Raw genomic sequence first — 27,468 nt, 5'->3', positions numbered from 1 at the left:
ATAACACAAGGAAACATATCTCTATTCAGTCTCCCCAGTACCACTACCACTACTACTATCTCCTCCTCCTTCTCCTCCTTCTTTTCTCCTTCTTCATCATCATCATCATCAACTATTTTATCTGTAAAGATCCAACCATAATAATATAAACCACTCTAAATATTTAAACAGAGGGAATCTAATGCAAAGAATTGGTTACGTGGATAATGGAAGAGGCTGACAAGCCCATAGATCAGCATCAGCAGAAAGATACCACCACTCCTACCAGAAAAACATAGGAAGGAGGTAGTTTTATTAAAGCCTAGAGGCTGAAATCACACAGCAGAATGTGGAACCATACAATTGGGGGTGGGGGTGGCTGTTGTCTGATATTGGAGCCACAAAAATATTCTGCTTCTGCCTAAGATGCTGCTTGAGGTAGAGAGGAAATGAGAGAAATACCCTGGCTTCTCCCACTAGTGCCTTCCATTGCCTGAACTCAACCAGAAGTCAGCTGACACAGAGGCCTAGGAAATGGAGCCTGCAGATTTGTTCCCCCGACATAAAGAGCAGAGCAAGAGAATGGTGAGGAATGAGTCTAAGGATGCCTAGACCAAAGACCACACAACTGCTAATGGTTATTGAGTGCTACCAGTACCAGGTAAAGAGCTAAACAATTTACATGAATCCTCACCTACTGAGTAAATACTAGTGTTATCTCCAGTTTATAGATGAGGCTTGGAAAATTAAGTACATTGCTGAGGGCTATGAATTAAATACATAAGTTAGAATTGAATCCAGGTCTGTCTTACTCCAAAATCCTTACTTTCAGCCCTCTCATTTTGTAAATAAGAAAAAAGTAGTTTGGAGCAGATAAACTTGTAGCTGGTAAAGACAAGGCTAGGTCTAGAACCCAAGTTACTCCTATAAGGTTTTCGTACATCTTAAGAACTTAAAAACCTATTGTAGCATTTAGAGAGTCCAGAGGAGGCCCCCACTCAGATGCAGGAAGTGTCTTTGCACCTTGAAACTGTTACTAAGCAGCCTTCCTGGACACAATTTACTCAGTTATAAAATGGGATTATTAATTATAACTACCTTATGAGAGTGTTGAGAGAGCTTAAATAGATACAGATCTAGAGACCTCTGAACAGTGTGCCATGAGATAGGTACTTACTAAATGCTTAGAAAAAGGTAAGTAGGTGTTCTTATTGTTAATATTTTTATTATGCTGAACCTGGGAGTGGTTATCACAGGAAAAGAATAGATCAGAAATCTTATGAAATGTTATCCAAGTTTGTCATTAAACAGTAATATCCTCCTTTTGGACCTTTTACTTCTATCTAGGATAATAATTACAAGATAGTCAAGAATAGGATTTTTGTTCATTTTGGGTTTTTTTTTGAAGAGAGACTTTTTATTTTTATTTATTTATTTATTATTTACTTATGACTGTGTCGGGTCTTAGTTGCAGCACGTGGGATCTTTCACTGTGGCAGGCGGGCTCTTCGTTGCAGAGCACGGGGCTTCTCTCTAGTTGCGGCACTCAGTCTCAGTAGTTGCAGTGCACAGGCTTAGTTGCCCGGCAGCATGTGGGATCTTGGTTCCCCGACCAGGGATCAAACCTGTGTCCCCTGCATTGGAAGGTGGATTCTTAACCACTGGAGCACCAGGGATAGTCCCTGTTTGGTTTTGTTTTAAGTGAGTGGCCCTCAAGTGCCTTAGTTTATTAATTCAGGGCTTTTTTTTTTTTAACCAGTCCTTATCTATGAAATGTTATCTGTTATGCTTCTATACAGTTCCTTTCTTTCATCCGGGATAGCTGTTGTCCAACTATTCCCAAAATATGACCTTTTCTTTCCTGTCCCCATGGCTTTACTTAGCTTCATTTTTAATAGAAGTCCTTTTTCTTTCTTAACCAGCTCAGTTCCTATAATACTTTGTAATATTATAAAGAATAAGTATGTATGATACTTTATTATAATTCTTATAATATACTCAAGATTTTCTTCCTCAACAAATATTTCCCTAACTAATCACATGACGCATTGATCTTTCACCTATATATAGCACCTGTAGACAATCTATAATGCGCTGTCATATACTTATTGCCTGAGATAGGGCTGTAGCTCTTCCATTTTTATCTTGTTACTCCAAATAGATTGAAAGTCATGCTTGGGTAAAGTTTTAGGTGGTTGGTGCTTTACAAATACTTAAGTATTATGTGAAAACTTGTGGCTAGATTTCAAATTACCTGTGTTTTATTAAATTGATGATATTTGCTTAAAAACTAGTCTTGCTACATGACAAAGCCACTGACAACCTTGGTCATTTTCTGGGATTTCCTGAAAATGGCTTGTAAAGGGAAGCATTTCTTTATTTCAAAGATAAGCACACCATGAAACAAAAGACCCTGGAAGCATATCCTTCCAGCGTCATGCACTATGTAACCTATGGTAAATAGTTTTCATTTTTTAAAAGGTAAATAAGGATAATTCGACAGGCAGAACCATTAGGTTTAGCATTGCAGTGTCATATTTTAACGTGCAGAAAATATTTTAAAATGCAAGGCTCATAACAGAACGTAGACCTGCTGTCACTATTTTCAGAATATGAGGCTTTGGACTTGATATGGTAGAAATTTTAACCACAGTATATAGGAAGTAATGATGACCATGCACATATTTGCACCTTGTGGTCTATTAGTTTTGCACATGCTTCAAGGGACCATTTGCAATGTACTGATCTCAGGAAACTGTATAAAGTAAATGTAGAGATCTAAGGGAGGGTAGTAAAATGTCCTCAAAATGATCTCTGAGATTGTAGCATACTCGCCATTTATTCACAATTGAGACTTTTATCTAATGACTTATTTTGTTCTGTCATATTTAAGGGAAATGTTTTCCCCACCCATGTTTCAAAAGCAGTACTTTGATTTTTAAGTGCTACTGCTCCAGAATTCTAAAAGATAAGTCAAATTAGGTCATATTTCCCCAAACACTATGAGAAGTTATACTTTTAATTCTTTGTGAACTTTAAGATTAAATTTAGGATGGCCCTGTGGTATTTGAAATCCAGACCTAACTAGATTGGCAAGATTTTCTTCCCTAAAAAACTTAGGTAGAAGAAGCATTCCAAACTTTTAAAAACAAATAATCCTCTCTTCACCCTCTCAACATCCTTCTCTCCTCCACCACCCAACACATGTACATGTTTTGAAAATTTAGTATTTTATTTTCTGTGATGTTAATAGATTAAATGTAAATCTTAATAAGTCCGAATTCCTTGAATTTAAAGGTGTTTAGACGTGAGGCCTAGCATTTTGCCCAGTTCATTCCACATCTTAAAATATGGTTTTTGTCAGGGCTAGACAGTAAACAGCTATAGTAGTTGGGATCCAAACCACAGTTAATAGTGCTGAATGTCATGTTACAAACCTGCCTCTTGATTTCTTAAAATAAAGAGCTGGGAGTAGCTGTGGCAACTGGACCTCAAATACTGTTACCAAAAAGGATTTTGTGTTTTAGTTTCTTCATCTAGTTTTTATGTCTGTTTATAAGGAGATACCTGACGGATTGATTGCAAAGTGGACTATGAGATGCGTCTGAGTGTAAAGTTATATGGAAACTGTCTAACACTTAACTTTGTTTAAGTTACTTCAGTTATTTCTTCTGTGGCTAAGATTACAATTCAGACACTTCAGTCATAATACTGGTTGTAAAACAGTAAAGCAAATGCCAGAATTATAGCCAGAGAATAAGGGAGTAAGCTAATGTGATGGAGTTCAGGCACTTTTAATTTTAGGGACATTGTCCCTTGGTTTTGGTATTTTTCAACAATCATACTATTTATGATTTTATTTTATTTTAGCCATGTCCTTTGGGGGCCCGAGATTTTCGAGAGAAACAGTGTGCAGACTTTGACAATATGCCTTTCCGTGGAAAGTATTATAACTGGAAACCCTATACTGGAGGTAATGTATAACCTGGCAGAGTTTTCATCATGCTTGAGAGCTTTGCAAATATAAAGGAATATATAAATACATACAAACATGCCTTACATTCATATACATACTAGTAAAGATTAGTGTTTGTAAATCACAGGAAAGTGCTTCTAATACTATAAAGGTCTCGTGTTTTAGTTTCCCTGTAATAAAGTTAATATGTTAGTACAAATGATCAGAAATCATTTTTTAAAACCCAATTCTATTTAACAAGGTACAAAGTTCCTAGAAATAATGTAAATCCAAGTAATATTTCTGAGTTCTTGAGACTTCCTTGGGGTGTATAGACATTATATTATAATAATTTACAATTATTGAATGTGTGGAATTATCACCCTAAAAACAAATTATAATGATATAAATCAACTCAAAAGAGGCCAGGAAAATCTGTGTCTTTCTTGGTCACAGACCAAGGATCTTTCCATAGATGATTATTGTTCTTTTTCAGGGAAACATTTTTTGCTCTTTATTTTAGGCAAGTATCAGACGCTAATTGCTCTGTAAGCACAAGAAGTTTTCTTACGCTCCCAAAATACAAACTAAATTTTGTTAAAATTTTCTCTTAGAAAAATAGAATGTACTCTTAAAAAAACTTTTATTAATTGTTTTTCCAATATCTTAGTTAGTTTTTTGTTTTTTTTCTTGGCCATGCCACATGGCTCTCGGGATCTTAGTTCCTCAACCAGGGATTGAACCCAGGCCCCAGCAGTGGAAGCACCAAGTCCTAACCACTAAACCACCAGGGAATTCCCCCAACATCTTACTTTGAAAACTTTCCAACATAGAGCAATATTAAAACAATTTTGCAGTGACAACTATCTGCCCACCACCAAGATTCTATCATTAATATTTTTAATATACTGTCTTTATTACATGTCTAGTCATCTCTCTATCCATTCATTAATTTATTCTATTTTTCAGGTGCATTTCAAAGTAAATTGTAGTCATCAGTATACTTTCCTCTAGATGCTTCAGCTTGTATAAGTTTAACCACAGTTCAATATTTATTTTCTTTTTTCTTTTCAGGGAAGATTATGTACAATGAAATGCACAAAACTTAACTGTACTTTCCCTGAGTTTTGACAAATGCATACACCTGTAAAACCTTACTGAGTTATAGAACATTACCATTACCTCCAAAATTCTCACAGTCCTCATACTTCTTCCCATTTAGTAGCTGCCTCTACCTACTTCCAAGAGGCAACCAGTTCTGATTTTTTTCCTTACCATCAGTTAGTTTTTTCTGTTACAGAACTTCATGTAAAGGAAATCATGGCATATTTACTCTTTTATCCAAGGCTTCTCTAAGCCTAATGTTTTTGAGATCCATCCATGTCCTTGCAAATGTAATTAGTTCATTCTTTTTTAATTGCTGAGCAGTATTCCATTGTACTAACCAGTTTGTTTATCCATTCTGCTATTGATGGAAACCTGATTGTTCCTAGTTTTCAGCTGTTATGAATAAGTGGCTATGAACATTTGTGTATGTCTTTTTGTGGGCATATGTTTTCATTTCTCTTGGGTAAATACTTAGGGGTGGAATTGCTGGGCAATAGGGTAGCTGTGAGTTTAGTTTTAAAAGAAACTGCCAGATGTTTTTCCAAAGCGATTGTACCAGTCACACTCCCATCAACAGTGTATAAGAGTTCTGTTTGCTCCCCATTCTTGCCAACATTTGGTGTTTTCAGTCATCTTCTGGTGGGTGTATAATGTTGTCTCAGTGAAGTTTTAATTTGCATTTTCTGATCATTGAATATGTTGAGCACGTTTTCATGTGCTTATTGAGCATTTATATATCCTCATTTATAAAATGTTTGTTCAAATCTTTTACCTATTATTTTTTGAATTTTATTTATTTATTTTTTATACAGCAGGTTCTTATTAGTCATCAATTTTATACACATCAGTGTATACATGTCAATCCCAATTGCCCAATTCATCACACCACCACTCCCACCCACCCGCCATTTTCCCCCCTTGGTGTCCATACGTTTGTTCTCTACATCTGTGTCTCTATTTATGCCCTGCAAACCGGCTCATCTGACCATTTTTCTAGATTCCACATATATGCATTAATATCCGACATTTTTTTTTCTTTCTGACTTACTTCATTCTGTATGGCAGTCTCTAGGTCCATCCACATCTCTACAAATAACCCAATTTCATTCCTTTTTATGGCTGAGTAATATTCCACTGTATATATGTACCACATCTTCTTTATCCATTCATCTGTCGATGAGCATTTAGGTTGCTTCCATGACCTAGCTATTGTAAATAATGCTGCAATGAACATTGGGGTGCATGTGTCTTTTTGAATTATGGTTTTCTCTGGGTATATGCCCAGTAGTGGGATTGCTGGATCATATGGTAATTCTATTTTTAGTTTCTTAAGGAACCTCCATACTGCTCTCCATAGTGGCTGTATCAATTTACATTCCCACCAACAGTGCAAGAGAGTTCCCTTTTCTCACACCCCGTCCAGCATTTGTTGTTTGTAGATTTTCTGATGATGCCCATTCTAACTGGTGTGAGGTGATACCTCATTGTAGTTTTGATTTTCATTTTTCTAATAATTAGTGATGTTGAGCAGCATGTGCCTCTTCCTTTGCCTATTTTTAGATTGGTTATTTATCTTTTTATTCTCAAGTGGTTCATTTATCAGATAGGTTTTACAAGTATTTTCTCACAGCCTATGGCTTTCTTTACTTTCTTTGCTTTTCTTTATGTTTTAAATGGTGTTCTGGATGAGTATAAGATTTTAATTTTGATGAATTCTATTTTTTTTAAATTTTATGGTCATTGTGTTCTATGTCCTGTCTTAGAAATCTTTGCCTACCTTAACTCAGGAAGATATTTTCTTCTAAAAGCCTATGGTTTTGATCTTTATATTTAGATCTACAGTCTAAAAATAATTTCGGGGTATGGTATGTATTTTTAGTGTATTTATAGACTCTATTTTGTTTCATTGATCTATTTGTCAATCCTATGCTGGTACCACACTGACTTGATTAACTGTAGAGTCTTGGACATGGGTAGTGTAAGCTCCTCCTACTTTGATCTTTTTTTTAAGAGTCCTTTGTGTATTCTAAGTGCTTTGCATTTCCATATAAATTTTAGAATCAGTTGTTAATGGTTACAGAAGAACATGTTGGGTTTATGATTCTTGTCATGTTGAATCTTTATATCAATTGAGGAAAAACTGATATACTAACAATATTGAATTTTCCAATTTATGAACATGGTATATCTCTCCATGTTTTCCTTAATTTCTCTCAGCTATGCTTTATAGTTTTAGGTGTAAGGTCATGCACATCTTCTGTTAAATCTATTCCTGAATAATTTATGGTTTTGACACTACTGTAAATAAAAGTTTAGAATTTTTTATTTTCAATTGTTTCCATTGATTTTTACATATTAACTTTGTATTCTGTGACCCTTCTAAATTCCCTTACTAGTTCTAATAGTTGTTTTGTAGATTGTTTAGAATTTTCTTGGTAAATAGTCATGTTATCTGGAAATAGAGATTATTATTTTCAATCTTTGGACCTTTTTATTTTATTTTCTTGCCTTAATTCACTGACTTGGCCTTTCAGTACAATTTGTGCATGTATTAATTATATGTGTTTTTCTTCTTTATTCTGTTAATATAGTGACTTAGTTGATAGATTTTATAAGGTCAAACTGACATTTTACTCCCAGGATAAACCCCATGTGATAATGATTTATTATCTTTTTATTTATTATCTTGTTATTGGGCTTAATTGCTAATATTTGATTAAGGATGTTTACATCTATCTTCATAAGGAATATTGATTTGTAAATTTTTTTCTTGTCATGTTTTTGATAAGTTTTGGTATCAGAGTTACTCTGGCTTCCAGAAATAGAATCCTTATTTATCTTGAAGGAGTTTGTAGGGTTGATAATATGTCTTCCTTAGAATAGATTTTACTAATAAAACCATCTAGGCTCGGTATTTTCTTGTGAAAATAATTTTTTTATTACAAACTCAACTCCTTTAATGGATAAAGAGCTATTCAGATTTTTTTATTCTTATGTCAGTTTTTGAATTTGTGTCTTCAAGAAATTTATGTTACTTCCATGTTGTCCAATTTATTCGCAGATCATTGATAATACCATTCTCTTATTATCCTGTTTAGTATCTATAGGATCTGTAGTGATATACACTCTTCCATTTCTGCTATTGATAATATGTATCTTCTCTCTTTTTCTTGATCATTCTTGCTTGAAGTTTATCAATTTTATTACTCTTTTCAAAGAATCAACTTTTGGTTTTAGTACTTTTTTTCTAATTAATTTTTTGCTCTTATTATTATTTGGGGGGAGGGGTTTATTTTACTGTTCTGCATTCCTAACATTTGATGTATTTTTATTTCCTTCAGTTCAAAATATTTTCTTATTTACATTGTGATTCCTTCTTTGACCCAGGGGTTATTTAGAACTGTGTTATTTTTATTTCTAAATTGTTGATTTTTTCTAGATTTTTTGTGATTGATTTATCATTTAATTACATTATGATCAGAGAATACTCTGTATGATTTAAATTTTTAAAATAGTTGAAATTTGTTTTATGATACAGCTTATTGTCCAGGTTGATGAATGTTCTATGTATACGTGAAAAGGATGTGTTTTCTCCAGTTGTTGGATATAGTGTTCTATATGATAACAAGGTCAAGCTGCATGATAGTATTGTTCAGATCTTTTATATTCTTTCTGATTTTTTTCTGCTCTGGTTTTTTAATCGGTTCCTGAGAGAAGTGTGTTAAAATCTTCAACTGTTTTATGGCTTTGCTTTTTGTGTGTGGGTGTAGGTTTTTGCTTCATGTATTTTGAATTGCTTTTATTAGGTGCATATACATTTGGGATTGTTTTGTCTTACTGTAGAAGTAAGTCTCTGAAATAATTCACAGATTTAATAATTAGCATCTAGATAATTGTGTGCTTTGTAAATTAACCCTAAATTCATAATAAGCTTTACTGAAGGTAATTGGTAATGTGACCTTCCATTCAGAGAATCATCTTAAATCCCTTCTTGAAATAATAACATTACCTCTTCTGAAAACTTATTGTAGCAGAGGAAGCTGAACACATCTTCAGCAATAAAGGAAGAATAAATATATTTGTATTATTATCACACGGTGCAGTGGGCTAAGGAATACAACCAGAGCATTTATGTGTTCTGCCTATCAAATACTACCTTACATAATTAATACTAAAATTGTGTAAATAAAAGACTCATGTTCTCTTTTTATAGTCTGGTGCATAAAAAGCTGCATTAAATTCCAAAGCATTACAATAAAAAATGGCGAAAGAACTACACTGGGTAGTAATGAAAAAAAAATCCCAGTTAGATCTGTGGAAATTTAGAGCAATTTTATTCATGAGAATCTTATAAAAATAAATATAATACCTTGATTATCAGTTCAGGAAGAAATTATTTTATTTATTACTTGTTATTTCTGTTCTCAGTACAGCAAAATGTATCATTAACCTAAGCCTAATAATAACATTATGTTATATAGAAGTTCTATAGCCTGTAGACATTGAAAATGGAAGAAAACACAGACTTCAGCCAGAGGTTGTAAACTGGCAGTTCAGGAACCATTTTTACTTATATACATGTTTTAGCCTCCACAGTATTTTTGAGATTTTTTATGAGTTTCCAAGAAGAGTGTTTATATATATATATATATATATATATATATATATATATATATATATATATTTTTTTTTTTTTTTTTTTTTTTTTTTTTTTTTTTTTTTTTTGCGGTATGTGGGCCTATCACTGTTGTGGCCTCTCCCATTGTGGAGCACAGGCTCCGGACGCGCAGGCTCAGCGGCCATGGCCCACGGGCCCAGCCGCTCTGCAGCATGTGGGATCTTCCCGGACCGGGGCACAAACCCGTGTCCCCTGCATCGGCAGGTGGACTCTCAACCACTGTGCCACCAGGGAAGCCCAAGAGTTTATATTTTTAAAGTCTAGGTTTTCATCTCCTCTTGAAAAAACAATGTCTGACAATATTGGGCCATCTTCTTACATGACAAAAGTCAACTGTAACAGTGATCTACTTTAATCAATTGTTCTCTCTATAATTTATCATTGTCTCCATCACTCAGTTGACTTCTCTTTTACTTCACCCCGTAGAAACCTGGTTTCTGCCTTCACTAAGACCTAGGCATGTCATTTCATCTTTCTGTCTAATTTTCTTTTTTAGAGGAAGTCTTCCTTATTTCAAAGAAATTTTATCAGATCATTATAATAAGGCCAAAATGTTTTAAACATCATGGAACAAAGGTTCAACAGAAAGTATTTTTAAGTCCTAATTTTAATCAATAATTACATTTTTATAAATAGCTTTTTTATGTTCAGTTTTGAATAAAATAAATCCATATTGATTGCTACTTTTCCAATATACTGAGAAGTTATGATATGTAATCTGCTTGTTTTTTTAAAATTGCTACTATTTATACCTATTTTTCACGTCAACCTTGAAATACACACACAGCTATTGAAATACAAATTTCAAGTTACAAAATGAAAATTCTCAAGTTAGTGTATGCATTTATTCACAATATAAAGTTAGATTTTTAAAAAGTTATTCAAGTTTATTTCTTTTAGTTTTTATTCAATTTATTTAAACTAAAAATGTTTGATGCTATGTAATATTGGGTTGGCCATCTTACAGAAAAACCCAAACGAACTTTTTGGCCAACCCAATATTTATCTTTGATTTATTAATCTCATAAGAACTTTTCAAATTTAGTGCTATAATTAATTTTATCTTTGACTTGCTAATCTCATAAGAATTTATCTCCATGCTAGAGCCACTTTCATGGAATATATGTTTAAAGCAGCTCTAAGTTTACTTTTATTTTATAATTACCATATCTCTGCTTGAAGTAGCAGTTTTTGTATCGTATTCAGTAACAAGTGATATAATTTGCATAAATTTCTATTTGTCATACAAAGTCATTCTCAAGGCCTTCCTAAACTTTATTTTTTTAGTTTTTCAAAATTGCTTTTATTTCATCCATTTTTTTCAACATTCAGTTACCTCCACTGCGATCCCTTTTGACCTAAAATATATTGAAAATATATATGGGAAATACCTGAAATTTTAAAACCTTAAGATTACTCAGCAGGTCCTCCTTCAAGTTGCACAAGCAATGAAAGTAAACATGAAATTTTAGCAAAGAAGAAAAGAAACCTACACATCTAGGTATATAGTCAGAGAGTGATGGTCTGTTATCAATCGTAAATATGCTGTGGATGATACTGAATCACTGTTCCTTAGGAGAACCACTCCATTTATTTCTCTCCTACTATATTTGTCCAGGTGGGGTAAAACCTTGTGCGTTAAACTGCTTGGCTGAAGGTTACAATTTCTACACTGAACGTGCCCCTGCGGTGATTGATGGGACTCAGTGCAATGCAGATTCACTGGATATCTGTATCAATGGAGAATGCAAGGTTGCTCAGATTATGAATTTCATTGCTTTTTGTTGGGGTTTTTGAGACTTCTGTCTTTTTTTTCTCATATAGTAGCTCGTAATTAATACTATGCTAATTTTTAATAAAGGGCTGCATTTTAATTTAATTTTCAGTAAGGAAATATACATAGTTAAAGGTAGAATTATCCATTCACCTTCAAGCACCATGCAAGTGTGATTTATTCTGGTGTTCTAGTTATGTTTATAGGGATTGCTAGAGCTATGAAGATATTTTGGAATTTAATTTCCATTATTCTTCTGTTTACAAACAAGATGATAGCAAAGAGGGGGAATGAGGATTCAGCTCATTCATATGTCTACTGTGTGTTCTCAATGAAAGATTATTTGATATATTTCATAGCAAAATATTTCCTCAAAGTGTAAAACAGCTATGCTCTTCCCATTTTGTCTTCTTTTGAAGCATTTATAATGGTTTTTGCTATAGAATTACTCTTATTAATGCATCTACTTCAGAGAATTAACCAGAACAGTTGGGAATTGCAGGAGCAAATCCATGGTATTTTCCTGTGTATGAATCTTATCATAAGAAATTAGCCACAAAAAACACTGTTTTCTTAACTTTTTTCCTTGTCTGCTTTTGTTTGACCTTAAAGAGAAACATAAAACTAAATGCCAGAAACTGAGAAAGATGAGATAAAAAAACACTGTCTATTTTAGTTAGTCTCATAATTTCTTGCAAGTTTCTGTCCTTCTGGTTAACTTGTCTCCAAATGTATCTGATGTTGCACTGTGTGTGTGTGTGTGTGTGTGTGTGTGTGTGTGTGTGTGTGTGTGTGTGTTTATTTACTTACTTGAAGAAAAAGTTATTTCTGGGACGGTATAAAAATGTTTTTCAGATAACCAAGACCCAGGCACAGGTTATATTCAGACATTGCATGCCTGGTATTAATGGCTAAAAGTCAAATTACAAATTTAAGTGCCAAAATATGCCAAAAATATATGAAGGCCACATTTCTATGATTAAATACAAAATTGAAAGGTAGAATTTCAGCTTCTACAATAAAATTTCATGTTTATATCTCCTTTTCTTTATGGTAATTTTATTCAGCTAATGGAAACAGGTATTCATTCATTTTTAGAGATTTCCTCAGGCATGAATTCCACAACTAATCCTTGACACTAACACTAAAAATTGGATATCCAAAAGAGCCAGTGGTTTAGAAAGGGCAAACCATAGTGCTCAGTCAAGACTCTTGTTGTTATAACCCTTGTTGTGTAGGACCATATGCCATTTTTTCTTAGTTCTTGCATTTCTTAATTGAGGGTATAAGTAAGAGCCCATTGCCAACAAATTACAATATTTTAAGAATTGGAGCCTGGTATCCATACATGAAGAAGAAGTCTAAGCTAGAAATACAGGTGTACATTCCTGGGGAAATCAGAATTTTTTTCTTTAAACTTACGTGTTGAGAAGTGTTAGCTAGAATTACTTAGGGAATGAAGGTATACGTGGAAAGAGGAAAGTATTTCCTGTTTAGATTTCCTGTACTGGAAAAACACGTAAATAAATAAGTTATATTCATTTGGTTAGTGGGTCCAAGAGCTCCTCCTCTTTTTGACACACTGAATATTCTTCTCTGTTTTCAGCATGTAGGTTGTGATAATATTTTGGGATCCGATGCTAGGGAAGATAGATGTCGAGTCTGTGGAGGGGATGGAAGCACATGTGATGCCATTGAAGGGTTCTTCAATGATTCGTTGCCCAGAGGAGGTGAGTGTGTAGAAAGAACTCTTCCTCACACCTCTGGTGTACTTGGAATAGCCAAAATATTTGATTTCCCCCCTTATTTTAAAAATTTCTTTATTCAGGCAGACAATGGTTTTCCCCCAAATTGCTTTCAGTCCTTTAAATATTAAATATGGCTTCAGGTTAGATATTTTAAGGACATATTATTCCATTTCTACTTGACTTCATTTAGCCACGTTTCTTTAAGATGGGAATTCCCACAGAGCCTTGAAGTGGGCGCCATGTGTTGAGGGAAAAAAAAAAATGAACCAATATTATATATCTTGAGACTTTAAAGATATCTTGAGATAATTTTAGAGGAAAAGAAAAATACTCTTAGATGTATTCATGAACCCAAAGGGGAATTTGCTCATTATTCACAATTTATAAAGTACAAAAGGAAGCATGGAAGAATAAGGAAACTGTTATTACTGAATGCTTACTAAACACTCATTTTCTGATGAAAGCTCCAGATGCTGCTTATTACTGGCTGTCTTCTGTGTTCCAGGCTACATGGAAGTAGTGCAGATACCAAGAGGCTCTGTTCACATTGAAGTCAGAGAAGTTGCCATGTCAAAGAACTATATTGGTAAGTAGCATATTTTGCTAGATTTTAAAAATTAATGAGGAAAAGCACCACAGTATCATGAAGGAAAAGACATACTGCTTTGAGGTAGAACACTTTCATGTTAAAAAGAAGTTCCACATGAAAGAACTAAACAAAAAAATTAGTAGTTTATAGCTTATTCTTCACTGGGTTAGTTGATTTTTTTTTTTTTTTTTTTTTTTGTTAAATTTTTGGCTGCATTGAGTCTTCATTGCTGTGCACAGGCTTTCTCTAGTTGCAGTGAGCGGGGGCTATTCTTCGTTGTGGTGCACGGGCTTCTCATTGAAGTGGCTTCTTGTTGCGGAGCACGGGCTCTAGGTGCATGGGCTTCAGTAGTTGCAGTGCGCAGGCTCAGTAGTTGCGGCACGCGGGCCCTAGAGCGCTTGGGCTTCAGTAGTCGTGGTGAGTGGGCTTCAGTAGTTGTGGCTCACGGGCTCTAAAGTGCAGGCTCAGTAGTTGTGGTGCATGGGCTTAGTTGCTCTGCGGCATGTGGGATCTTCCCAGACCAGGGATTGAATCCATGTCCCCTGTGCTACCAGGGAAGTCCCATAGTTGATTTTTTTTTTTTTTTTTGCGGTATGCGGGCCTCTCACTGTTGTGGCCTCTCCCGTTGTGGAGCACAGGCTCCGGATGCGCAGGCTCAGCAGCCATGGCTCACGGGCCCAGCCACTCCGCGGCATGTGGGATCTTCCCAGACTGGGGCACGAACCCGTGTCCCCTGCTTTGGCAGGCAGACTCTCAACCACTGCGCCACCAGGGAAGCCCCATAGTTGATTTTTTAAAATCAATTTTAATGAGGTATAATTTACATATAATAAAATGCATCCATTATAAGTGTATAGTTCACAAAGTATTTACAATTTTATCTGTATCTCTCTCTCTATATATATAGATATAGATATACATATAAATACCACAACCAAGATGTAGAACATTTCTATGACTCCAAAACATCCTCTCATTACCCTTTGCAGTCAAGTCCCCCTAGCCTTAGCCTCAGAAAACATTGATCTCTTTTCTGACATTTTACTATTTTACTTTTATTCTGGAATTTCACATAAATAGGATCATATAGTATGCACTCTTATATCTGGCTTTTTTTTCATTCATAACATAATGTTTTTGAGATTCATCTATATTGTTGAGTGTATCTGAAGTTCATTCCTTTTTATTGCCAAATAGTATTCCATTGTTTGGATATACCATAATTTATTTATCCACTCACTTGTTGATGGATATTTGGGTCATTGTCAGTCTTCAACTATTATGAATAAAGCTTCTTTGAACATTCATAGACAAGTTTTGTGCAGGCATATGTTTTCGTTTCTCCTGGATAAAAAGCCTAGGAGTGAAATCACTGGGTCATATGATAAGTACATGCTTAACTTTATAAGAAATTAATTAAATTAACTGTTTTCCAAAGTGATTGTATCATTTATATTTCCACCAGTAATGTAAAAGAGTTCCAGTTGCTCTACATCCTGTCAGTACTTGGTATTGTCAGTCTTTTTAACTCTACCCATGTAGATATTTTTTTTTGTAAAATGTCTAAACAAATATTTTGCCTATTTTTACATTTTTTCTTTTTATAAAGTTCTGAGTTCTTTATATAGTCTAGTTATGTCTTGTTCAAATATATGTTTATGAATATTTTCTTCTAATCTGTGGCTTGTTTATTTCTGTTCTTAATGGTGTCTTTTAATTCTGATGAAATCTAATGTATTAATTTTTTCATGGTTTGTGCTTTCACATCCTATCTTAGAAATTTTGCCTACCCCAGGATTGCAAAGATTGTCTTCAATATGTCTTAGAGAAATTATGGGTTTAGCTTTTACATTTAGATATATGGTCCATTTTGAGTTTTTATGTAAGGTATAAAGTAAGGATTGAAATTCAGTTATTTTCACATGGATATTCAATTACTATAGCACCCTTTGTTCAAGAATGTTATTTCCCCCATTGAATTACCTTGACATTTGTGGTAGAGATCAATTGCACATGAATGTATGGGTCTATTTCTGTTCCCTCCCATTGTTCCGTATGTCTGTCCTTAAACCAAAACCACACTGTGTTGATTAATAGAGATTTCCATTAGGTCTTGAAAATAGGAAGCATTATGTCCTCAAATTTGTTCCTCTTTCTCAAAATAATTTTTTTTTTCTAGGTCCCTTATATTTCTATATACATTTTAGAATCAGCTTGTCAATTTCTACAAAAAGATTATTTGGAATCTATAGATCAATTTGGGGAGAATTGACATCTTAAAAATATTGTCTTCCAATACGTGAAAAGATTTACCTGTATATTTATTTAAGTCTTTACATTTGTTCAGTAATGCTTATTTTTCAGTGTACACATCTTGCACATATAGATCTTTAAAAAATCTATCACTAAATATTTCATGCTTTTTGATGTTATTGTAAATGATATTGATATTTTAATCTCATATTTGAATTGTCAGTTGTTATACAGCAATTGATTTATTTTTGTATTGACCTCATGTCCTGTGTCCTGATTATACTCATGTATTAGTTCTGATAGTTGCTTTGTACATTTCTTAGGATTTTCAGCATAGATTATCATGTCATCCTTCAACAAAGGCAGTTTTACTTCTATCTTTCCAATATTTATGTCTTTTATATTGTTTTTCTTGCCTTATAATAGTGATCAGGACCTTCAGTACAATGTTGAATAGAAGTGAGGAGGCTGGACAGCCTTTCATTGTTGCTTATCTTAAAGGGAAAGAATTCAGTTTTTGGGGGTTTTTTGTTTGTTTTTTTTTAACCACTAAATATAATGTTAGCTAGAAGATTTATGTAGATGCCCTTTATCAGGTTGAGGAAGTTCCCTTCTGTTTCTAGTTTTGAGAGTTTTCTTCATGAATAGGTTTTGAGGTTTACTGCATGATCATGTGTTATTTTTTTTCCTCCCTTTCCCGTTAATATAGTAAATGCATTGATTGGTTTTCAAATGTTAAATCAATCTAGCATTCTTGGGATAAAAATCACTTTGTCATAAATTTATTATCCTTTGTATATATTGTTACAATTGATTTACTAATATTCTGTTAAGAATATTTGCATCTATGTTCATGTGGGATATTGGTCTGTAGTCTTATAACATCTTTGTTGGTTTTTATATTAGGATAAACCTGTCCTCATAAAGTTGGTTGGGAAATATTCCTTTCTTCTCTATTTTCTGAAAAAGTCTGGGTAAAATTGGTATTATTTCTTAATGTTTGATAGAATTCAACTGTGAAGCCATTCTGGGCTGGAGTTTTCTTTGTGGGAAGTTTTTAATGAAAAATTCAGTTTCTGTAATAGATATAAAGTTGTTGAATTCATTGGCATAATTTTGTGCATAATATTCCCTTATTCTGTTTGAATGCCTGTAGGATCTGTAGTGATGGCTCTTCTCTCATTCCTCACATTGGTGATTTGTATCTTCTTTTTCTTGATTGTTCTAGTGAGGTGTTTATTAACCTTATTGATCATTTCAAAGAACAAGCTTTTGGTTTAAATGACTTTTCTGTTATTTCTCCATTTTCCAGTACATCGATTCCCACTCTTCTCTTTATTTTTTCCTTTTTGCTATTCACTTTGTGTTTAATTTGTTATTTTTCTAGCTTCTCAAGATAGAAACTTAGATTATTGATCTTAAAGATCTTTTTTCTAACCTAAAATAGGCATTTTGCACTATAAATTTCCCTCTAAGCGTTGCTTTAACTTCATCCCATATATTTGATATATTTTTTTCCAACACTCAATTTAAAATATTTTATTTACCATATGACGCATGGCTTAGAAGGTATTATTCAATTTCCAAATATTTGGGGGTTTTTCTTAATTCCATTATGGACAGATAAGGTACTTTGTATGATTTTAGTTCTTTTGTTGAGGTGTGTTTTTATGGCCCAGAATATGGTATCTCTTAGTGAATATTCCATGTGGACTTGAGAAGAATGTATATTATGGTGGTATTGGGTTTAGTATTCCATAAATGTCAATTAGATTAAATTGGTTGACAGTTTTGTTCAAGTCTTATACATTTTTATTTATTTTCTGCCTCCTTGTTTCAGCAAATATTGAAAGAATCATGTTGAAATCTCCAACTAGAATTGTGGATTTGTTTATTTCTCCCATTAGTTGTAAGGTTTTGCTTCATTTATTTTCAGTTTGTTGTTAGGTGTATAGACATTTAAGATTGTTAGATTTTCTTGATGTATTGAGCATTTCATAATTATCCTATGTTCCTCTTTATTTCTGATGATATTCTTTGACCCTCATCTATTTTGACTGATCCTAATCTAGCCACCCAGATTTCTTCTGATTAGGACTTGCATAGTAAATTCTTTTCCATCCATCCACTTTTCACATGTAGGTGTTTCTGAACTTTAAATATGTTTCTTTTAGACAACATGTAGTTTGACTCTGATTTCTTATTGTATCTAACCATCTTTGCTTTTTCAATTACAGTCTCTAAATGGGGGGCTTGCCACACTTTTTCTGTAAAGGCACAGATGGTAAATATTTTCAGCTTTACAGGACATGAAGTCTCTATCTCAGCTATTAAGTTCTACTATTGTAGTGTGAAAGCAGATACAGATAATACATAAATAAATGGGTATGACTGTGTTACAATAAACTTTATTTACAAAACAGGTGGTGGACCATAGTTTGTCAGCTCCACGTCTGGATCATTTATATTTAATGTAATGGTTAAAATCATTGGGTTTAAGTCTACCATTGTGCTGTTTTTCTATTTGTTCCATGTATTTTTCCCTTTATTCTCCTTTTATATCTTCTTTTAGGTTTATCAAGTGTTTTATAGTATTCCATTTGGACTCTACTAATGGCTTATTAGCTATACTTCTTTTTTCTATTTAATTAGTGGTTGCTCTAGAGTTTACAAAATGCATCTTTAATTTATCACAATATACCTTCAAATAATATTATACCATTTATGTATAATGCAAGATGCTTATAACAGTTTACTTCCATTGTCTTCTTCCATCCTTTGTGCTATTTTTTAAAAACACATTTTACTTTTTCATATGTTATAAACCCTACAATACATTGTTATTATTTTTGTTTTAAAGAGTCAGTTATCCTTTTTAAAAATTTAAAAATAAGAAAAATTATTTTCTGTTTACCTACATATTTATTGTATCTGGCATACTTTCTTTGTGTAGATCTGAGCATCCATCTGTACATATCTTCCAGTTTTTTCTCATTATATTTGTTTTCCTTTAAAATCCTTGAGTATATTTATAATAGCTGTTTGAAAGTTATTTTCTGCTAATTCCATAATTTCTATCATTTCTGAGTCTGTTGCTTTTACTTGGCTTTCTTCGTGGTTTGTACCATATCTTCCCCTTTCTTGCCAGTTGTAGTAATTTTTCATTGGATGTTGTACATTGTGAATATATTTTTATTGAGAGTCTGGATTTTGCTGTTGTTGTTGTTTTATCCTTTAAAGAGTGTTAACTAACTTGTTGATGAGCTTGATATCTTTGAGGCTTGTATTTGAGCTTTGTTTAGGTGAGTCCAGAGTAGCCTTAATTCTAGAGTTGCTCAGCCCTACTAAAAAGGCATGATTCTCTGCTGAATGCCCTAGTGGTTGAAACTCTCTGAATTCTTTCTCGAGAAATTTTTCTGCTTGTGGTTATCTAGTTTTTTGTTTTCGTTTCTGTTTGTTTGTTTTTTGGTGGTTTTTTTGGCCTGGCTTCATGGAATTTTATCCTATGCATACATGGATTACTATTCAGCAACAGATTCCCTCCTTTTACTCTAATTCTCTGGTTCTGCAAATTCCAAGTATCTTAGCCTTCCCAGTTTCTGATCTCTGTCTCCTTAACTCAGTGAGACCACCATCCTCTGCTTGGGTTCTCATGGTCTACACTGACAGAAAGTACCTCCAGGCAGGAAGCTAGGGAGATTATGAGACTCACCTTGTGTTCCTTTTTGCCTGTGTCATAGTCCTGCACAGTCCTGGCCAATGTCTAAAAACAGCTGATTCATATATTTTGTGAGTTTTCTAGTTATTTATAATTGGAGGGCAAGTCCAATCCCAGTTATTTCCTCTGTAAAGAAGTGGAAATTCTGTTTATTTGATGTTTGATCCCTTGAGACAGATTTAGACTCTGCAGAGACCCTTATGAAATCTGGTTGAGTTCTTACTCCCCTTAAAATACCACCTGTTTTTCCTTAAATCTTTTAAAAATAAGACTATATCTAGAATGCATCTTTAGGTAGAATACCAGTATCATCAGGCTCTTCCTTCCTTTAATAAAGGAAGACTCCTTTATTTTTATACCATAATTTTAGATTCTTTTCTGCATCAGCAAGAATCAAAACAAAAATAAGACATCAGATGTTTTCCCTTTGATAATTCTTTGTCCATAATGCCACATCCTCCTCCCTTAGTAAATTCTTATTCAGTCCTTCTTAAATGTTTGGTGTTTTTCTGAACTACGTTATGGTACCAGCAAAGGTGAGTTAGGATTCCTTAAGTGAGTAGATGGGAAAATGGAAAGTGAGAGCTTAAATTGAAGGAGAATTCAAAGCTGCTAGAGGTTTTGTTTTTATTTTTACTGTTTCATGTGATACAGGCTCAGATGTCCTATATAACCAAGTAATTCTGATGTTTCAAATGAGACAGAGAATTACTGTGAGAGTTGAAAATAAAAAATTTTAAATACAAGACAAATTTAAGACTAAATAATCCTTAAATTTCGTTAACATGTTCTTATCTCAAAAGATTAATTAGATTTATTTTTGACAATCAAATGAATTTTATAACATATGTGAAGTCAAGAAAGTACAGATATATTTGCCAGGCAGATGGGGGTGGGGGGAATGAAAATGGTCTATACTCTTAAGAACAAGTGGCAGAGGTCCAGAGAGTCAGAGACTCTCTGCATCATGACCCTTATAGTCCTTTGGGCCTTCTTGTTTATCTGGCCTGATAAAGTTTTTGAAGAAGCTAGCATACTAACAAAAAAATTAAACTGACATGTTTGTCACTGTCAAAGCATGATAATCATTATCAAAATTATCACTCATTTATTTATAGAAGTTTTTGTATAGTAGTGCTAATAACCCTTTTTCTATCACATATTTTTAAACTTTTTTATATGTTTTTTCCTATAGAGGTTTAAAAAATTATGCATGCATATCTACTAATCTTTTTCTTTATACTTTCTGAGGTTTTGGTCATGCTTAGAAAAGCTTTTCAATACCCCAATATTATTTTTTAAAAAGTACTCTTACATTTTCTCCTACCATTTTATGATTTAACTATGTTTACATTTAAATATTTACCCATCTGGTATTTATTCTTTTCTCTCTTTTTTTTAAACTTTGTTTTTATTGAGGTAATATCCAAATAACATAGAATTCAAACATTTTTAAAGTGAACAGCGTACTGGTATTTAGTACATTCCAAAATATTTTCATCACCCCAAAAGGAACCCGGTGTCCAGTAAGCAGTTACTTCCCATTCCCCAGCCCCTGGCAACCACCAGTCTGCTGTTTGTCCCTATAGATTTACCTTTTCTAGATATTTCTTATGAATAGATGCATAAAATATGTGACCTTTTATGTCTAGCCTCAGCCTCTTCCACTCAGTGTAATTTTTTTTTAGTCTTATCCTCATTGAAGCATGTACAGTTCTTCATTCTTTTTTATGGCTGAATGTTATTCCATTGTATTGTATATACCCCAGTTTGTTTATCCAGTCATCCATTGATGGACATTTGGTTGTTTCTACCTTTGGCTATTGGGAATAGTGCTACTATGAACATGTGTGTACATATATTTGTTTGAGTACCTATTTTCACTTCTTTAGGATATATACCTAGGAATGGAGTTGCGGTATCTATTCTTATATAAAGAATGAGACAAATTCAGCATTTTTTTTTTCCAAAAAGCTAGTCTTTTGTCTTAGTTCCATTTCTTGTTATCCTTCCTTTACTAATTTAGGGTGCTTCCTTTGTTATATATTAATTCCCATATGTACTTTTGTTTATTTCTTAACTGTCCATTTTGTTCTGTTGTTCTGTCCATCTGTGTACCATACCACAGGTTGTTCCCACCCCATATTTGTATAATTACTGTTTTAATATTTGGACAGGAAAATCTGCTCTCTAACCCCACCTCCATCCCCAGTTATTCCTTTAGTCATAATTTCCCTTGCTAGTTCCACATTTTTATTCCTATAGATAAGCCTTTCATTCCTTTCTATCAATAACATTATAAATACTTAATATCTTCTTGACATTCACATGGAAAATTACTATTTTAATTTGTGATTAAGAAAATGGTCAAGAATCCCATCTCTATATCCAGCACAGCAACAGTACCCCTTGGTTGAGTTTGCAACAGACTACTATCATCCAAAAAGATCTATCTAGTTTCTGTAGGGGCCACACAAGTGAAGTAAATAGGTATATGGTAGAGACCACCACCCTTGCACACTTTAAGACCTTATGGGTAGCATTCATCTCTGGCAATCCACACACACACACCCCCGCCCCCACTCCAAGATGCAATATTGTTTGTAGTTTACTGTTTTAGCTGGGGGAAGGAGAGAAGTTTCAGAGACTTCAACCTGGTCTTCCCCACTGGGATAGGTGTTATTTTACAGATCAAGAGATAAATGTGAAGGTTATGCCAGCTACCAAGTATACTGTTTCCATTTTATTTTTATTTTATTTTATTTTTTTTGCGGTACGCGGTCCTCTCACTGTTGTGGCCTCTCCCGTTGCGGAGCATAGGCTCCGGACACGCAGGCTCAGCGGCCATGGCTTACGGGCCTAGCTGCTCCGTGGCATGTGGGATCTTCCTGGACCGGGGCACGAACCCATGTCCCCTGCATCGGCAGGTGGACCCTCAACCACTGCGCCACCAGCGAAGCCCCCTGTTTCCATTTTAAATTCAGGTCTGAGAGAAATGACCACTGACTGGATTCATGGACTCAGTGGACACTCTGTGAGCTGGACCTGGGTCAAAATTCCTTTTATTACTTTACTTCTACGTGGTCTTATCCTAAACAAGGGGCACCATTTGCCACTTCAGGTCAACTCAGTCCCTGTGCCCAACAGTCCTCAGTATATTTGGATTTTCCCTTTCCCTGCTGGTAATGGCTTTTACGTCCTTTGAGGAAAGGCGAGGAAAAATTACCACTGAGTGCTGTGGTATTGTGATGTTGTAGGATCCTATCTCCTGGTCACCCAGCCTCTGCTTAAGCTCAGTGGGTCTGGATCAGAAAAGTGCCCATCTCTTGGGCCCCTTGGAAGACTGTATTCTGTTAAATATCTCCATGACTACTCCTGACTGCCATGCTAATTTGTTATTGTTTGTGATAACTGTACCCACCTCCATTCTAATGGTTACGCCATACCTCCTGGCCTCTAGTATGTTGGGATCATCCCCATTGCTGTCTGCGAGCCCAGTTCTGTAATGATAGTTCCAAGCTTAAAGAGAAGAGCATCTCAGTGATGCTGGTGCCTGTCTCACCAGCACATTCTTTTATTTATTTATTTATCTATTTATTTATTTATCTATCTATTTATTTATTTATTTTTGGCTGTGTTGGGTGTTAGTTGCTGTGCACTGGCTTTCTCTAGTTGTAGTGAGCGGGGGCTACTCTTCATTGCGGTGCAGGGCCAATTCTAATATGCTATTAGATTGCTATAATATGTTAATAGATACATATCTGGAGTGCATGCTCAGCAGTTGTGGCACGTGGGCTCAGTAGTTGTGGCTCGTAGGCTCTAGAGCACAGGCTCAGCAGTTGTGGTGCACGGGCTTAGTTGCTCCGCGGCATGTGGGATCTTCCCGGGCCGGGGCTCGGGCCTGTGTCCCTTGCATTGGCAGGCAGATTCTTGACCACTGCGCCACCAAGGAAGCCCCAGCACGTTCTTTATTGTTCTAATAAGTGGAAGGTCTTTCAGGCCCTTGTGTAGAATATAGTCAGCTGATAGGGTTTTTGCCTTATATACTATATCCACTTTTGAATGTCCACTTCTGTGAACTTTTGATCCCTTCCTCTTCTCCCTGCTTCCACCTCCTGCTGATAAGTGCTACCAGGCCCTGCAGCACCACAGTGCTCTCTACAACCATTTGGGAATTTTTATTGAAAGTCACTAAATCGATAGCTTAATACAGGCAAAATTGAGTCTTTACAAGAACAGGTTATTTCTCTCCACTTGTTTAGATCAGCCTTGATGATTTTTATTAAAATTTCATAATTAACTCCACTAAGGGTTTGCCTGCCTTTTGATAGAATTATTACTAAGTATTTTTATATTTTTCGTTGCCACTGAGAATGTCCTTATTTAAAACTGCTTTATAACTGCTCTTCCTGATGTAGTAATACAACTGACTTTCATATATTGATTTTTATATCAAAACTTGCCAAACTTTCTTATTAAATGTCTTATTTTTCTATAATTTCTTTTAGATTTTTTACATTAAGATGAAAATTATATCATCTTAAAAAAAAAAAAACTGAGTCTTTTGGCTCTTCTTTTCCTTCCTCATTGCCTTTATTTCTTTTTTTTCTACTCTGTTACACTAGCTAGATCCCACAGTCAATGGTTGAATAAAAGTGATGGTAACAACCATCCTTAACTTTTTCCTGATCTTAAAGAAAATGCCTTCAACATTACATCTTTAGGTTTGATGTTTACTATACATTTTTGTTTGAGTGTTTTTGTTTGCCTTTTATAAAATTAACGAAGTTTCACGCTTTCCTAGTTTACTAAAATTTCTTTTAAATCATATATGAATATTGAACTTTTTAAAATGCTTTTTCTGCCTCTGTTAAGGTAATCATCTGCCTTTCTTCCTTTAATAATATGAAAAAGTATATTAATTGATTTTCTATTATTAAACCAGCATTGCAATCCTGGGATAAGCTTACCTTACTTCTGATGTATTAACTTCTATATTACTTTATGCCAATTGCTAATATTTTATTTAATTACTTACATTTTGCATGTTTGTTCAAGAGTGCTGTTGTTGCATAATTTTTACTTATTTGACTGGCCAGGTTTGAACATGAAAATGCTGGGCTCATAAAATGAGACTGGACGTATTCTCTTTCTCTATCCTCTTGGAAGAGTTTTGTGAAAAACTGAAATTATTTTTTCCTTGAATGTGTGGTAGAACTACTCTGTACAAAGTTGTCTGAGTCTGATGTTTTCTTGTGGGAAAACTTTTATTGACTTTGAATAATCTAATATGCATTTTTTGGTATTTTCTGAGACACTAATTCACTGGCAGGTGAATCATAGTACTTCTACTTTACCAAATTATATAGCATCATTATCTATGAGAAAGAATGTACTTACTGAATTTCTACCAACGGTGGCTGGAGATACTAAATATTTCTGTTTCTGTGGTAGGATTCCTGGCACCTCATTAGAAATCACTTCACAATGTATATCTAAGTAACAAAAAATAAATTGTTGGTGTTGTCTGTAAAAAAAAAAAAAAAAAGATTCCCATCTCGAAATGGAAATAGATATTCATTGTACACTTCAGTGCAATGATCAATGAGTGACATTGTGGTAAATGAAGTTTCACATTTTTAGGTAGACAGTGATTTTTTTTTTTTTTTTTAGCTTTAAAATCTGAAGGGGATGATTACTATATTAATGGTGCCTGGACTATTGACTGGCCTAGGAAGTTCGATGTTGCTGGGACAGCTTTTCACTATAAGAGGCCAACCGACGAACCAGAATCCTTAGAAGCTTTAGGTCCCACCTCAGAAAATCTCATTGTCATGGTAAATATGCCTTTGCCGCTTCATTTCTAATCTTTGTAATCTGCCCTGTGAAGTAGGAAGGGGCAGGCTTTATCATTTGAAATTAAAGTGGTGAAATTAAAGTAAATAAAGGTAAAATGGTCTGCCGAAGGGTGTAAAAGTCTGTGTAAAGTTAAGACCATAGTGCTCTTTCCATATGACTGATCTTTTCAATGCCTGCTTGAATAATATTTTTATAACCAAATAAGGCAAATGAGAGAAATGGCTCCAAATTACCCATGAAAACGGAAGTAGAAAATTCAGTATAACTGCATGTGTTCTAAAAGTTGTCTTAAATTTCCCTTAAGACTTACATTATGACATTTTCTTCTTCAAAAGAAATAGTAAATATCTGAATAAAGGCTCATTGTATTTTAATTATCTTCACCAGTTGTTTTCAATGTCAGGTTCTGCTTCAGGAACAGAATTTGGGAATTAGGTATAAATTCAACGTTCCCATCACCCGGACGGGCAGTGGAGACAATGAAGTTGGCTTTACATGGAATCATCAGCCTTGGTCAGAATGCTCAGCTACTTGTGCTGGAGGTAAGACACCCACTAGGCAGCCCACCCAGAGGGCAGGATGGAAAGCAAAACATTCTGAGCTATGCTTTTGTTTGCTAAAGAAGCTAATTGGAAATATTTCTTGCAGGTTTGCTTCAAGCTGTAATTTAGCAAAAGAAACTTTGCTTTAATTATATTATATTCCGTTTGTTTTTAACCTCATGTAATTTGTACAGATTTGTTGGTAAAATACATCTTGGCACAATGAGTGTCTCTGCTGGTGCTTCTCCCAAGACTATCTTGAAGGTGGGCTGTTTGCTTTTCGTGAACACATTCTTGGTAAAGAACATCAAGAGTTTTAAATAAGAAAATGAGCAAGAATCAGACGGCACAGATGTAACGTCTTGTAATGGGGGATGAGAATGTATGTCTGTGTGCTTGTGTGTTTGTGTTTGTGTGCTTGTATGTTTCCCACAATACTATTCAAACTCCCTTCTGCAGCCATCCAAGTTAAGGGGCTATATACTGGGATACTACAATAATTACTGGTGTCTGGGTCTCTGGGTTAATGGTGTTTGCAGACCCCATGATAGTCCCTCAGAGAGGTAGCTGCTAGGCGGTGGTTGGTGATGTGTTGGTTGTCCCATGTGCGTTTTTCATGGGTGCCTTTTCCCCACAATTTACTCTATTCCTAATCCTCCTCCCTCTAGTGGCCACCAATGCAATTCTTTACCTCTGGCTGGGAGAGCAGGACAGTTGGCTTCCTTCAAAGCCAACACCCTTGCTGCTGCATGGACTGGTGAGTAGAAGTGCTGTGCAAGCAGCATCTTCCTTCTCTCTGGAGACTAAATGCATCGCCTCCACCGTACACCTTGGTCCCAATAGGCAAGGAGACAAAACCTATCCCTCAGGCCTGCGCTGGACTAGAGCACCTCACCATTCCGAAAGCAAAGATTAAATTTTGAATAGTGATATTTAGAATGGGAGAGATGGAACTAAAGTGAATCATCCCATTTTACCCCGTATTCCAATGTTTTACCTATTTTTCCTTTCTGAACCGCTCAGAAACACATGATGTACATGGACTTCATCCTATCTTGTCCTGTACTCACTGACTCTCTAAACACTTCTTATTCTCAAAGCTTGAATCAGAGAAATTATTTTCACAGAAGTGAATAATCACAATAATACATTCAGTAATTTTAGACTCATACAAAATTAAATCATGGATAAACTCCAACTTAAGTAGTAAACACTATGCAAAAAAAAGCAAATGAACAATAATAATGTTTTCCTCCTGTGTGAAGT

The 27,468-nt window shown here is 34.6% G+C and overlaps 1 protein-coding gene across 1 annotated transcript in view; it reads left to right on the top strand.

The window, feature by feature from the left end:
* Positions 1-27,468, top strand: part of ADAMTS6 (ADAM metallopeptidase with thrombospondin type 1 motif 6) — a 276,006-nt gene that overhangs the window by 200,861 nt on the left and 47,677 nt on the right. Inside the window, exons 15-20 of the mRNA XM_079916157.1 lie at positions 3,850-3,952; positions 11,338-11,471; positions 13,100-13,223; positions 13,747-13,827; positions 25,475-25,638; positions 26,064-26,202. Coding sequence (XP_079772283.1) covers positions 3,850-3,952; positions 11,338-11,471; positions 13,100-13,223; positions 13,747-13,827; positions 25,475-25,638; positions 26,064-26,202 — 745 coding nt within the window. The remainder of the gene's footprint in view (positions 1-3,849; positions 3,953-11,337; positions 11,472-13,099; positions 13,224-13,746; positions 13,828-25,474; positions 25,639-26,063; positions 26,203-27,468) is intronic.

The sequence above is a fragment of the Stenella coeruleoalba genome (assembly GCF_951394435.1).
Source record: "Stenella coeruleoalba genome assembly, chromosome: 3".
NCBI classification, from domain to species: Eukaryota; Metazoa; Chordata; class Mammalia; order Artiodactyla; family Delphinidae; genus Stenella; species Stenella coeruleoalba.
The sequence above is the reverse complement of the archived record's forward strand: the minus strand, read 5'-3'. Positions and strand labels throughout refer to the sequence as shown.